At 41.5% G+C, this 15306-nt stretch overlaps 1 protein-coding gene across 3 annotated transcripts in view; it reads left to right on the forward strand.

Annotated features, from left to right (window-relative positions):
* The window catches only part of PTCD3 (pentatricopeptide repeat domain 3), a 32207-nt gene that overhangs the window by 3567 nt on the left and 13334 nt on the right, over window positions 1–15306 (forward strand). For 2 of the 3 annotated variants that reach the window (XM_033175353.1, XM_033175352.1), the window contains 7 exons: window positions 982–1027; window positions 5987–6055; window positions 6506–6610; window positions 8396–8519; window positions 11417–11532; window positions 13553–13614; window positions 14869–14956. In XM_033175353.1, coding sequence (XP_033031244.1) covers window positions 5999–6055; window positions 6506–6610; window positions 8396–8519; window positions 11417–11532; window positions 13553–13614; window positions 14869–14956 — 552 coding nt within the window. In that variant the 5' untranslated portion in view covers window positions 982–1027; window positions 5987–5998. Of the gene's footprint in view, window positions 1–981; window positions 1028–4837; window positions 4851–5986; window positions 6056–6505; window positions 6611–8395; window positions 8520–11416; window positions 11533–13552; window positions 13615–14868; window positions 14957–15306 lie in introns of those variants that run through there. The other variant, XM_033175354.1, reaches the window with a different exon arrangement.

The raw sequence follows: 15306 nt of genomic DNA on the forward strand, positions 1-15306 counted from the left end.
TGTTCAATGTGTTAGGAAAGTATGCTAACTTGCTAAGACTTAAATAGGCTATTGAAAGATCTGAGGAAATGCTGAGAGATGAGAGAATATGTCGTCATCACACTTGCTGAAGTTACATAAATGTGACTTCTAAATGTGGAAAGAAAATCTTGTGGATATTATATACATCAGGGAAGTAGTTTTGATGAAATATAAAATGTCCTGTACTTTCGTTTTTCTCAGATGACTTATAGTCTTAAGAATGTTATGTTAAACTTTATTTAGAAAAATACTCTTGGTATAATTCCCTTTTGGAAAGGAAACACATTAAATCTAACATAGGAGGAAAAATACATTTGAGATCGAATTATCTTGTCTGTCATTTACTCCAGTGAAGCCTTTTCTAATAGTTCAGTGAAGGTCTCTATTCAGAGGTGCAGTGGACAGCTGGCCTGCAATTCTTACCATGAGGTTATATGTGGTTGAGAGGTTCTAAACCAGGAGGGTGCATCAGAATTATCTGGGAATTCAGTAAGAATGTGTGTGACAGTCCTCCGTGGATCTTGGGAGGCTTTGATGCAATAGGTCCAGAATGAAGCCTGTGGTTTATTCTTGTATAACTGAATCAAGAGCTACCAATTAAGTTAGTAAAGGCAACAGTAGTCCTGAAAGCCGCAGTAAGAATCCATAGGAAAGTGGATAGAGGAAGTAGGCCAGATAGTTTTATGAGGGGAGGATGGAAATCACTAGCCCTGGGTTATGGCATTATCCACCAGGCCAGAGAGGACAGGCATAGCAAAGAGAGGCACATGTACCAACTAGGGAAAAGAACTGGCAGTTTTCTTCATTTCTAATTTATTCTAGTGACCTTGTGACATATGAACCAGCTTCAGATGAGATGTGCACTTTGTTATTGGCCAATACACTGAGAGTAGAATCACTTGTTCCGTTTGTGGCTGTGAAGAGCCCTGATGAGGATTAACTTGTGATTCTTATTCTTAGGGATAAAGTAGCTGTTCTTCAGGCACTTGCATCCACAGTAAACAGGGTAAGTAGGATTTTAGTGTTTTTTTAACCTAAAACTTGGCTAATAACATACTTTTTAACTTGGCTAATAACACATTTAATACTCATACCTCTTCATTATTCAGAATTAAACTGCTGTGGATCTAGAAAGTTTCTTTAAAATTATCTAATCCAGCTGAGCCAGGTGCCTCATGAATGTAATCCCAACACTTTTGGAGGCAAAAGCAGGAAGATCACTTGACATCAGGAGTTCAAAACCAGTTTGGGCAGCATAGCAAGACCCCCCATCTGTTTTTTGTTTGTTTATTTTGAGACAGTTTCGCTCTTGTTGCCCAGGCTGGAGTGCAATGGCGTGATCTCGGCTCACCGCATCCTCCACTTCCCGGGTTCAAGCGAGTCTTCTGTCTCAGCCTCCTGAGTAGCTGGGATTTACAGGCATGTGCCACCACGCCCAGCTAATTTTGTATTTTTAGTAGAGACAGGGTTCCTCCATGTTGGTCAGACTGGTCTTGAACTCCAGACCTCAGGTGATCCACCTGCTTTCCCCTCCCAAAGTGCTGGGATTACAATGTGTGAGCCACCGTGCCCAATTTTTTTCTTTTTCTTTTTTTTTAAGAGTGGAGTTATTGACTGGGTGCGGTGGCTCACACCTGTAATCTCATCACTAATCCCATCACTTTGGGAGACCAAGGCAGGCGGATTGCTTGAGGTCAGGAGTTGGAGACCAGCCCAGTGAACATGGTGAAACCCTGTCTCTACCAAAACAACGAAAACAAAAATTACGAGGCATAGTGGCGCCTGTAGTCCTACCTTCTCAGGAGGCTGAGGCAAGAGAATCTCTTGAACCCCGGAGGCAGAGGTTGCAGTGAGCCAAGGTCGTGTCACTGCAGTCCAGCCTAGGCGAGTTAGTGAGACGCTGTCTCAAAAAAAAAAAGAAAAATTAAAATTATCAAATCCCTTCATTTGGCAAATGAGGAAGCTAAGGTTTTGAAAGTGGCCAGTGACTGGTTACGATGTTAAAGCCTTAATTAAAGGCTTAATTCCACATCTTTTACCTCGAAATGCAGTGTTTTTCTACCATACCAGTGATCTTTAATCCCTGGAAGGTATGTTGAAATATATGTTCTTAGGAGATGATTTGGCTGTAGTATACCAACTTGGAGAAATAATGTACCTGTGATGCTGACAATCATGCAGTGATTAATAATCTGGGTCCTGGAGCCTACTGGTTTAATAGACAAGCAACTAGCTTTATGATCTTAGGCAAATTACTTTACCTCTTGGTAACTTCTGTTTCCTAGCTTATAAAATGGGAGTTTATTATAGCACCAAACCTCAAGGTTGCAATGGGAATTATTAACAAATGAATTAAATATACATACGATTTAGGACAGAGTCTGGGACAAAGGAAATGCTTGGTACATGGTATTTTGTTACTACTACTATGTTGTTGATTTCATTGACATGAAGTTTGTTCTGTTGGCAACTCAAGAATAGAGTTTGTAGTCTGGTAGATACACTGAAACTTTGGTAAGTGCATCAGAAATGGAACTTTCTGCTTGGTTGTAGTTTTTATTAACCGAAAACTTTTAATTTCATCTGTGGGGAAAAGTCTAAAATAATTAAGTTTTTTTTTCTGCCACAGTATCTGTATGGATATTGATCCTCCTTAAGTTGATTATTACAAGTACACAGAATTGTTCTTCTATTGTAGATGTTAAACTACATCTAAAAGTGGAACTACTAGGCAGGGCATAGTGGCTCATGCCTATAATCCCAGCAGTTTGGGAAGTCAAAGCGGGTGGATCCTGTGAGCTTGGGACTTTGAGATCAATCTGGGCAACGTGGTTAAACCCTGTCTCTACAAAAAACACAAAAATTAGCTGAGCATGGTAGTATGCGCCTGTAGTCCCAGCTACTTGGGAGGCTGAGGGGAGGCTCACTTGATCCTGGGAGGTGGAGGTGGAAGTTGTGGTGAGCCAGGATCGCACCACTGTACTTCACAAAGTGAGACCCTGTCTTGCCCCCACAAAAAATAAATTAAATATAAAATAAAGATGGAGCTACTAAAGATAGTGTCGGGGCTAATGTGCATTGGTGTACTCTACCAGTTTCTGAAAAAGTACTTTACTACATCTCCCTACTTGCAAAGCATTGAGGTTTTCAGTAGCTCACTTATCCATAAATAGGCACCTGAAATGTAAACATAGAAATGGACCTCTGAGATATCCTCAACATTTTAATGAGAATGGTCCAGGGCCACCTTCAAGTCAAAGAAGTTATAGAAATTATGTGTAGAATTGTGACTTACCTGGCCCTTGAAATCCAAGAGTTATTCGTTTATCCATTCACTCAGCAATCGTATATTGTGCCCTTATGATGCTTATCAAGCACTGTGCTGATATAGAATTAGACACAGTTATTGTGTAGTTCTAGAGGGGAAGACTGAGGTAGCACTGAGAAGGGGTTACTTCGCTGAGACTGGGAAAGGAATTCTTTTTTTTTTTTTTTTTTTTTTAAGAGATGGAGTCTCCCTCTGTTGCCGAGGCTGGAGTGCAGTGGCGCGTTCTCGGCTCACTGCAAGCTCTGCCTCCCGGGTTCATGTCATTCTCCTGCCTCAGCCTCCTGAGTAGCTGGGACTACAGGCGGCCACCATCATGCCCGGCTAAGTTTTGTATTTTTAGTAGAGATGGAATTTCACTGTGTTAGCCAGGATGGGGGGAAAGGAATTCTAAGCAGACATTTTAGAAAAGACAGCAATGTGGAGAATGGGAAACCTTTCCACTTGAGAGTGTGATAAAGATCTTAACATATCCAAAACCAAACCCCTTTCCCTCCAAACATTCCTTACACATTTCTTTGCCATCTCATTAATGGCAACTCCATTCTTACAGCTGCTCAGGCCAAAATCCTAGGAATCATGTTAGCAAAGCCTTTGTTTATCCCTTCAAAAGATGTGTGAGGTCTCCGTGACTACTCCCAGACTAAGAGTTATGACAGCAAGACATAACTCTTATGCTGACAAAGCAAAGTCAACAAAGGAAAGGCTCATGGGATAAAGACCAAAAGAAATCAGTCACAAGCTTCCAAAAGACGTCTCCAGAAGATTCAACACAGGACATGCTTGATTCCTCCATCAATGACTTGTGACAACACAGGCGAAGTGTCTAACAAAGCTCATTGGAGACCCAGTGCCAGAGTTTTTAGGGGAGGCTGGCCATGTAGACCACCCACTGGCTGGCATATATTATATTAAGTTTCCACACTCCCAGAAGGAAAGCAGATATTTGGCACAAAACACACTGTACAAACAGGTTAGGCACAGTGAACCATTGTTAGCAGTTTGGGAATGGTGGGAACCCTTCCAATATCCAGGTTCCCAGATGGCAGCCAAGGGCCAGCCTTGGAAGCAGACCTTTCTAAGGATAGTGGTTTCAGGCCTGTTAACTCTTTTCTGTACAATGTCAAAATTTTAGATGCTTGATATCATCACCGATCACCTTGGTGATTGTTGTCTTACAAGTCTGGATTAATTGCAACAGTCTCTGTCGTCTCCCACTTCAACTCCCTACACACTGCACTCAGTTCAGCAGTTGTAGTGACCCTGGATCATATCACTCTTAAGAATTCAACATTGGCTTTCCGTTAGTATAATTAAAAACTGAAGTTCACAACAGGGCTGCTAAGGTGAGGCTCCAGGGAAAGGGGTTTTTGAAAGGGGTAGCAGAAAGCTAGGTCCAAAATAACATACTCCCTCCAGGCTCCAGGTATGAGCAGCTTTCCCTTGAGAGCTGCTGGGAAGCTTCCACGCCCCCTCCCCAAGGAGTCCAGGTCAGTAAGACAGGGTTAAGGATATAGGATAAGTTTTTGTTTGTAATAAAGGCCCAAGTAAGGCACTCAGACACAGAAGAGAAGAATAGAGAAAGCAATTCTGGGGCATTTCTCAGTGGGGACCCTGGTGGTATTGGAGAGTTGATTATGCTCAGGTTTAGGGAGCAATTTTAATGGGCAACAGGACGTGGGAGAAGCTGCTGCTGTTCACTCCTGAGGGGGTGCGGTGGTATCTTCCATTTGGAGGAGGGACTCTTGGTAAAGATGAGTGTGGGTAGATAGTGACCTTGCTTTGGAGGAAGTCCTATTCTGGGATTCTGCTGTTAGGACTAGTTAATTCAGATGATTCTTACCTAGAGTTTAAAACAGAAATAGTCCCCAGTGATAGCAAACTTAAATATTAAAATCAGCCATGCGGGGGTGGGTACAGCTTAAGCCATTGTTTGCTTTGCGTAATTAAAGGCAAGTCTTGTAGAGCTGGGAGTACAGTGCAGGTGTTTGTCTTTTTTCTCTATATACCCATGTATATATGCCCTCATACATTTGCGCATGTAGGTTACATACATAATTAAAACTTACAGAATTTTTGTTACTCAAAACTCACAAGGTCCTTTTAAAAGTTTAGCTGAAAAGACTTGTGGGCTGGATGCAGTGGCTCACATCTGTAATCCTAGCCATTTGTAAGGCAGAGGTGAGAGAACTGCTTGAGACCAGGAGTTTGAGACTAGTTTGGGTGACACAGCAAGACACCCTCTCTACAAAAAAATTTTTTTTTTTTTTTTTTTTTTGAGGCGGAGTCTCGCTCTGTCGCCCAGGCTGGAGTGCAGTGGCCGGATCTCGGCTCACTGCAAGCTCGGTCTCCCGGGTTTTACACCATTCTCCTGCCTCAGCCTCCCGAGTAGCTGGGACTACAGGCGCCCGCCACCTCGCCCGGCTAGTTTTTTGTATTTTTTAGTAGAGATGGGGTTTCACCGTGTTTGCCAGGATGGTCTCGATCTCCTGACCTCGTGATCCGCCCGTCTCGGCTTTAAATAGCCAGCTGTGGTGGCACACACCTGTAGCCCAGGCTACTTGGGAGGCCCAGGAGCTAAAAGTTACAGTGAGCTGTCTTCAAAATAAATACAGAAATTGTATTATGTCTTTTCCACAGGATACCACAGCTATGCCTTATGCGTTTCAAGATGATCCTTACCTTATACCAACATCCTCTTTGGAATCTGTGAGTATTTTCATATAATATTCTAGTCTTTTATCTCGCTGGTTTGCGCACAACAGTACATAAATAATTTAGTTGTAAGAACCTGGGAAAGGTTTACAAATGCTGAGAAATTAATAGACTTTGTGAATCCTTTACTACTTTTTTCAAAAAGATGTACATATAGTCAACGGGGAGAGGATTTTTGGTTTTGGTTTCTAATACTTAGGGCTTTTTCACACTGGAGTGACCCACTCAGTTTAAATGACTTGCTTTTTATGTATTTCAATCTGTGTGTAAGATGCTAACTGAAATTGTATCACAGTAGGAAAGGTGGGATATTCTATAATTTCTAATTGGGATTCTGTTTGTCGTTGCATTTTTTTTTTTTTAAGGGGGGAGAAATTATTGCTGAGAGTGTAACTGTAAACTTGAGTCTAAATTACATGTATTTAAATCTTTTTCTTTATGTAGCATTCATTTTTACTGGCAAAGAAATCTGGGGAGAATGCAGCCAAGTTTATTGTTAATTCATACCCCAAATATTTTCAGAAGGACATAGCTGAACCTCGTATACCGGTAAGGACAGGTAGTTACATTATTTACATAATACTATTTTAAATGTAAATTAAACCAGGCTTTCATAGCTAATATTTAAGTAGCCATTTGAATACCCTCAATATTTGGATGATAAGCCTTTTAAAGTGTGGAGTTAGCTTTGATCACAACACTAACCTTTTAAAATTCTTTCTGTATTTATTTGCTCTTCATCTTAATATTTTCCCCATTTGATTTTTTGTGACACCATGCTCTTAGATCTTTACTTCTGTGACTAAAGTTTCCTTCACTACCTCTCTATCCACATCTTTCTCTTCCTTTTTTTTTTGAAACAGTGTATCATGCTGTCACCCAGGCTGGAGTGCAATGGTGCAATCATAATAGCTCACTGTACTCTGGAACCCCTGGGCTCAAGTGATCCTCTTGCCTCAGCCTCACAAGTAGCTTGGACTACAGGAGTGTGCCACCATGCCTGGCCAATGTTTTTTAATTTTTAGTTTTTGTAGAGAACAGGGTCTTGTCTTACTGCATTGCCCAGGCTGGTCTCCAATTTCTGGGCTCAAGCAAACATCCCTCTGCGGCCTCTGAAATCTCTGGGATTGCAGGTGTAAGCCGCTGCTGCTTGCCCTTGATCTGCTTCTTTTTTTGTTTTTGTTTGAGATGGAGTCTCACTCTGTTGTCCAGGCTGGAGTGCAGTGGTGCAATCTTGTCTCACTGCAACCTCTGCTGCCCGGGTTCAAGCAATTCTGCCTCAGCCTCCTGAGTAGCTGGGATTACAGGTGCCTGCCACCGCGCCTGGCTACTTTTTGTAGTTTTAGTAGAGATGGGGTTTTACCATCTTGGCCGGGCTGGTCTTGAACTCCTGACCTCGTTATCCACCCGCCTTGGCCTCCCAAAGTCCTGGGATTACAGGTGTGAGCTACCGTGTCTGGCCTTGATCCACTTCTTAAGTACGGGTGTCTTTCTTAGATTTTTATGCTCATTTTCTTTTTTTATTGTGTACACTCTTCTGTTTCAGTGACTGTTATAATCCATTTGGCACTCTTGTATATCTAGCCTAGATCCCTTTACTTTGAACTCCACATTGTATTTCCAGCTCCCTCTTTGTTCTGTAGTTTGGAGTGAGGATTTATGGAGTGTAGTGGGTATTGTGCTTAGTGTTTGTCCATACAGTGGTGAGCAAAACAGATGTGACTCTGCCCTCCTGAGTTTGTTGGTGGAAGTACTAATCTCAGACTCATCATATCTAAACTACTCCCATCCCCCCACATCTCTGCTTCCCAAAGCTCACAGGGAAATATACACTTCTCGTTTTCATAGTAGAACTTGTGGACAGATGAGGAAGCCAGTGTGATTGTGTAAGTCAAAATATTAAAATCCTGAACTAAGACAGTGGCAGTTGTGGAATAATCATTTGTTGGTTATCTGCTTTCTCCATTAGATTGAGCACCCTGAAGGTAGAGAATGCCTTTCGTCTCTGTATCCCCCAGTGCTGAGCTTAATGTCTGGGATCACGTAGTAGGCATTCAGAAAGTATTTGAATAAGTTAGTGAATGAGGTAAAATCAGCATACCTTGGGTAGTATTAAATGTTTAGAGGATACACAGCATTAGAGATGAAAGGTTTAGTTCAATTCCCTGTGAAGACAATCATGTTAAAATGATAAACAGTGTCTGGTGCAGGAAACATGAATTGGAGCAGTGAAGTTTTACTTTGGTATGTTGGTGATAAAAATTTTGTCCTACTCAGTTATCCTTTCCTCACCTTTACCTGTTTGTAGTAACTTTAGTCATCTTGTTTTCCTAGTGTTTAATGCCTGAGTACTTTGAACCTCAGATCGAAGATGTAAGTGAAGCCGCCCTGAAAGAACGAATCAAGCTCAGAAAAGTCAAAACCTCTGTGGACATGTTTGATCAGCTTTTGCAAGCAGGTGACCTGAGTTCGATTAAAGCCCCTCTAATAACATGGGCTTTGAAGTGGGCCCCAGTTACATGATTCAGATATTTTGAGTAAAAGTTACAGGGCCTGCTATACTTATTTTGCTTTTATGGCCGCGTGCTTTGTATTTTTAATAGTTTATTTCATTTTTAGCTTTAGTGTTATTTAAGAACTATAGGTGAAGTAGAATTGCAGCTTTGTTGCTTTATTGTAGCACTAGTAGAGAAATTGTATCACCCTTCTACCTTAGCTTCTGTTTTTAACGTTAGGTAGGTATGCAGTGCTCCCAGATTTCCTGTACTCTTTTTCTTTTCTTTTTTTTTTTCTTTTGAGACGGAGTCTCGCTCTGTCGCCCAGTCTGGAGTGCAGTGGCGCAATCTCGGCTCACTGCAAGCTCCGCCTCCCAGGTTCACGCCATTCTCCTGCCTTAGCCTCCCAAGTAGCTGGGACTACAGGCACCTACCACCACGTCCAGCTAATTTTTTTGTATTTTTGGTAGAGACGGGGTTTCACCGTGTTAACCAGGATGGTCTCGATCTCCTGACCTTGTGATCCACCCGCCTCGGCCTCCCAAAGTGCTGGGATTACAGGTGTGAGCCACCATACCCGGCTGAGACGGAGTTTCACCATATTAGCTAGGATGGTCTTGCTCTCCTGACCTCGTGATCCACCCACCTTGGCCTCCCTAAGTGCTGGGATTGCAGATGTGAGCCACCGTGCCCAGGTTTCCTGTACTTTTTAAGGATGTTTGGAAGATTGGGCTACAGCACACAAGAAGGAAATATGTAAAAAGGAAAACACACTCAGTAGGATCGGGGCTTTGATGCTGGTGCCATCTGTGTCACTAATTGTTCTTAGCATTCAAAAAGTTACTGAATTTCTCAGAGCTTCTAGCTCTAAAATTGTGTGGTTCTCTGAATTGGAGCTGGATGTAAACTTTCGGAGCTACACATGTAAATAGCACAGCTGGTAAATCACCATGAAAATGTATATATAGCAACATCAGAAGCAGCTGGCATTACGTTTTTAGAATCTGGAGTGCTATTTGGTGATTTAGAATAAACATGGAAGTGGTGGAAACTGGACTGAATCATTATACACTTGAACCAAAGAAACATTTGCAGAAAGCTATGTTTGAGAATTTTGGTGTGTGGCTTGGTACAGCATCAGATGTATGGGTAAGTGATGGCAGTAGATTATAATTTAGTGAGGCGCTTCCCTCTGTTTGTTAATATGATCGGCAACTGATGTGAGTCAGCATTAAAGTTCTTAGTGCTATGGCTTGTCTTTTTTTAGTTTTACCCCCTTTATTGGGTAGGTGTGTGCAGTCCTTCAGTAAAGACAGGTGTCAGACCCATAGCTCAGTAACCAAGTGAGCTAACATACCAGGGAAAGGATCCTAGAACATTTCATTATCAGGCCTCTAATAAGTGCAAAACACTGTGCTAGTCATTTCACATACTTAATTCTACAATACCTTATTCATTGGTGTGTTTTTTGGTTTTTTTTTGTTTGTTTGTTTGTTTTGAGACGAGTTTCACTCTTGTTGCCCGGGCTGGAGTGCAGTGGCGCAATCTGGGTTCGCTGCAACCTCTGCCTCCTGGGTTCAAGCAATTCTCCTGCCTTAGTCTCCCAAGTAGCTGGGATTACAGGCATGCACCACCATGCCTGGCTAATTTTTTGTATTTTTAGTAGAGATGGGGTTTCTCCACATTAATCAGGCTGGTCTCGAACTCCCGACCTCAGGTGATCCACCCGCCTCAGCCTCCCAAAGTGCTGGGATTACAGGTGTGAGCCACCACGCCTGGCCCTCATTGGTGTGTTTTATAGTAATCTTATGAAGGTAATTATTAGGTAATTTTTCCAGGGTCTCATAGCTTTGAGATGGTGTGAACCAGTTGCTTCTCCATAGCCTGTACCCTCTTCGCTCTGCCCTGCTTTCTCTTCTGTACTCTTACATTTCCTAATACTCATTTTAAATTTATCAATGTATTTTGTTTAGAAAGAAAATTTATTGGCTGGGCATGGTGACTCGCACCTGTAATGCCAGAACTTTGGGAGGCCAAAACAGAAGGATTGCTTGAGCCCAGGAGTTCAAGACTAGCCTGGGCAACATAGTGAGACCTCATCTCTGCAAAAAATTTAAAAATTAGCCAGGTGCAGTGGCACATACCTGTAGTCACAGCTGCTTGGGACGCTGAGGTGGGAGGATCACTTGAGCCCAGGAGTTCAAGGTTGTAGTAAGCTATGATGTCCTTGCACTCCAGCCTGGGTGACAGAATGAGACCCTATCTCAAAACAAACAAAAAGATACATTTACTTTTCTTCTAAAATAGCAGATTATATCTCATACATTATATCTCTTCCTCCTGTTCCCTTTTTAGCGTTTTTAATGAGTGTCAAGATGGGGACATAATGTTTTGAACAATTTTTAAGAGACTAGTATAGTTAGACAATTCTGCTAGTGTTTCTAAGCAAGTTTTTAGTGAGTATCTGGATCCAAATGGAGTAATGCTGCTTGCATTGTTCAAATGGACCTGAGCTGAGGGAAGTAAGTGGGGATAGTTTCCAGTGTGTTCAGTTTGGAGATGATAATTAAAACCATGAAGTAGCTTGAGAAAAATGAGTACATAAAATAAGTGAGCACAGGCCCAAACCTCATCTTGTGTTCCAATCTTTTACATCAAATTACATGGTTAATGGGGGTTATGTCCCTGTCTACGTCACTCCAGGTGTTTAAGTTGATGTTGAGTGCATAAAGTGGTGGACAACATTAAGTATGTAGCCATGAAGACCACAGCTAATATTAAAAAATGAAGCATTTTCACCTAACAGGCTTTAGTTCTTCATTGTTTCAAGGTTTCTTTCCCTTTCTGTTTCTACCCACAGGAACCACTGTGTCTCTTGAAACAACAAATAGTCTCTTGGATTTATTGTGTTACTATGGTGACCAGGAGCCCTCAACTGATTATCATTTTCAACAAACTGAGCAGTCAGAAGAATTGGTAACAACTGTTGGCCTTGATTTTTTTTTTTTTTTCTTAAGCTTCTTTTTGAAGAAATCGCTTTTAAAAATAAGATGGGTTCTTTTGCCGTGTGTCAGGGTAGTAGTAAGAGATTTGTACTGAGATGTGTGGTACCATAGCCTTGATTAAAAAGTGGTACAGGAAGAAGAGAGATTTTAAACAGTTACTTCTGTCCTAGTTTACTTTTTAACAATATGTTGTCCTCTCCTACCTCATATTAAGGCAAAGCGTTGATCCGAAATGTTTGGGCTGGCCTGTGTCACTTACATGATGTATTCTGGCCAGGTAAAGACTCCATGGCCTGGGCCCCCTCAAAAATTCATACATGGACTTAGAGGAGAGAACACACTAGGCTGGAGACAGAACAGTAGTGTGCCTGTAAATTGAGTCGTAGCCTCTCTCTCAACTCGTGAAGTTTACTTCTAGAACTAGGTCTCAAGAAATCCTTTGGATCAGTCAAATAGAGATGCTCATGTGACATTTTTCATAAGGAGGTGTTTATACTTGCAAAAATGTTGAAAACAATCTAGATGTCCAACAGTAGATGATCAAATTATGATAAAAGTTGTGTGGCCATTGAGCACATTAGAGTAGATGTGTTTGGGTATGGAAAGATTCATCCAATAAGTGGGAAACAGGCTATCAGCAGTATATATTCCATTTTTGTTAAAATGTTTTTACAAATGCGTAAGAAAAAAATCATTTAAAAAGTGTTTCTGGGTGATGGGATTATTGGTGTTTTTCTTCTTTTCTATCTTTCCTACTCTTTGCCCAACTAAATGTGGATTTTTTTCCCCCCCTCAGAGACAGTGTCTCACTCTGTCACCTAGGGTGGAGTGCAGTGATGCTGTCATAGCTTACTGCAGCCTTTAACTCCTAGGCTCAAGTGTTCCTCCTTCCTCATTCTCCCAAGTAACTGGGACCACAAGTGTGGGCCACCATGCCTGGTTAGTTTTTGTTTGGGTGGGGAGGGTGGGTAGACATAGGGTCTTGCTGTATTGCCCAGGATGGTGTCTTCAACGCTGGGACTCAAGCAATCCTTCAAGCCTCCCAAAGTTTTGGAATTACTGACCAATGCACCTGGCCAAATGTGGATTGTTTATGTAGAGAACCTTACATTTTTAAAAGTGCATAGGCAGTAGGTTGCAGTTACACCTTACTTTCCAGAGCATCACTTCCTGAAGCAATGCCAACCAAGCCTGTATTGCTCTATGTCAGCCTTATCCCAGACCTTGGTTTATAAATAAAGACAAGATTTAGTCTTGTAAGAAGTCTTGCTGGGTGCAGTGGCTCACACTTGTAATCTCAGCAGTTTGGTATGCCAAGGTGGGTGGATCATGAGGTCAGGAGATCAAGACCATCCTGGCTAACATGGTGAAACCCTGTCTCTACTTAAAAAAAAATACAAAAAATTATCTAGGCATGGTGGTAGGCGCCTATAGTCACAGCTACTCAGGAGGCTAAGGCAGGAGAATTGCTTGAACCCAGGAGGTGGAAGTTGCAGTGAGCCGAGACCACGCCACTGCACTGCAGCCTGGGTGACAGAGTGAGACTCTGTTTCAGGAAAAAAACAAAAAAACAGAAGTCTTAGTTTGCTTGGGTGAGTGTTAGACATTAACTATATGTTGTTTATCTTGCTTTCACCCTAATTATGACAGTTTATCTGTATGGATCAAGCCAGATGTAGTCCCTGAGCAAATAGGCTGTGTTGTTTGGTTTTCCTCTTTCTATCTGACGACCAGGCCATACAGGGAACTGGCTTCATCTTGTCTCCATGCTGTCACTTGTTGCTTTGAGGGTCAACTTGACTTTTCATCTGATTTGCACTTAAGAAATTAACTGTATAGGTGTAAGCGTTATTGGACTTCCTCTTTGCCATCTGCTGGATCTGTGTTTCCTTTATTTTTCTGAGTTCCCTTTGCCTTTCTGATTTAGAGTAGTCTGGGAAATGCATTCCATCGCTTTAACTTTTATTTCTCTTGATGATGATTCATTTCAGGAAGAGGAAGATAACAAGAAATCTAGGAGGAAAGCTGGTCATCAGTTTGGAGTTACATGGCGGTATGTCACATGTAATTAGAACCTTGAATTACAGTGTCTTACAGTACATGGAATATGCCCCATCACCCCGTGAAGATGTTTTCTTGTGATGTTCTTAAATAATTGATTTTTATCGTGCAATATAAATTTCACTATTTGTATTCCTATACATTTTAGACCATTTTTCAGTAGGGTCTTTGTCCATTCAGCAACACAAGAATCTGTTGAGAGGTTGACCCTTTTTTTTTCCCCTCATCTGTTTAACTCAGCATAACTTTCATATGGTATGGTTCCTTTGGTAGTTTCATTAACAGTGCTACCTTGGAATATATACCTCTAATTTTGAAAGATTTAATACTTTTGTTTACTAAAAGTATCATAGACACTAGAGTGTACTGCTAAATTAAGACCACTCACCAACATGTAGACGTACACAGCAGTTTAAATGAAAGGTGTAATAATTATGTTGGAGAATTTAAGTTAGCTGGGTGTCTAAAAGGAGGATATTTCATGTGAATGTCTGGAAAGGGAAAGCTACCATGATTATCTAAAATCGTTATTGAAGTGATGAATTTGATAAGATAAAAGGTTAAATTCCTTGGGGTAGGCTGGACGCGGTGCCTCACGCCTGTAATCCTGGCACCGTGGGAGGCCGAGGTGAGTGGATCACTTGAGGTCAGGAGTTTTGAGACCAGCCTGACCAACATGGTGAAACCACATCTCTACTAAAAATACAACAATTAGTTAGGGGTGGTGGCATGTGCCTGTAATTGCAGCTACTCCTGAGGTGGAGGCGGGAGAATCACTTAAACCCGGGAGGCCGAGGTTATGGAATGGGAGAAGAGATGAAAGTACATATGCTGGAATAAGACCAGAAGGATCCTCCAAAAGAAACCATTTTGCCTCTGGGAAGTAGCAGCTGAAGATTGAAGAAGGATGAGGCAACTTTACTAGGGACCTTGTCATACAGTTGCTTCTTGTTTTTAATACATAGATATTTATATACTTGTTTATAAACTTTTCATTTTCAATTCTAATTCTGCCACTTACCCTGCAAAGCCCCAACAACACAGCCCCGACAACACATTAAGATTATTAAGTCTTGATTTTCCCCATTTTCAAAATGATAATAACCATAACGCCCTGTGAGAATTGAGATAATGCATGTAAAGTACTTGGCACATTGCCTGGAACATAATAAACCGTCAGTAAATGGTGGTAGCTCTGATTGATATTTCCTGTTGCCCGGGTTCACATTTACTCTCTTGTGTCTAGAGCAAAAAACAATGCTGAGAGAATCTTTTCTCTAATGCCAGAGAAAAATGCACATTCCTATTGCACAATGATCCGAGGAATGGTGAAGGTACATTTGTTTTATTTATTTTTATCTTTAATTTCCACCAATCAGGGTGTTTCAGCCTCAGAACCACTAACATTTTGGGTCAGATAATTTGTTGTGGGGTCTGTCCTGTGCATTGTAGGATGTTAGTAGCTCTCTGGGTTCTACCCACTGGATGTGAGTAGTACACTCCTCCCCCACTTTCAGTTGTGACAAATAATAGTATGTTCGGGCATTACCACTAGATAGAAAACCACTGCACTAGAGTATGAGCTTCATGAGAACAGGAGCCTGATCTATTGAGCCTGAGCTATGTTAGCAAACTCTAAGACAGAAATGTGCAAGGACTTCTTAAGTAAATGAATTTGATGATG

The sequence above is a fragment of the Trachypithecus francoisi genome, unplaced genomic scaffold, assembly GCF_009764315.1.
Source record: "Trachypithecus francoisi isolate TF-2019V2 unplaced genomic scaffold, Tfra_2.0 Lachesis_group17, whole genome shotgun sequence".
Taxonomy (NCBI): Eukaryota; Metazoa; Chordata; class Mammalia; order Primates; family Cercopithecidae; genus Trachypithecus; species Trachypithecus francoisi.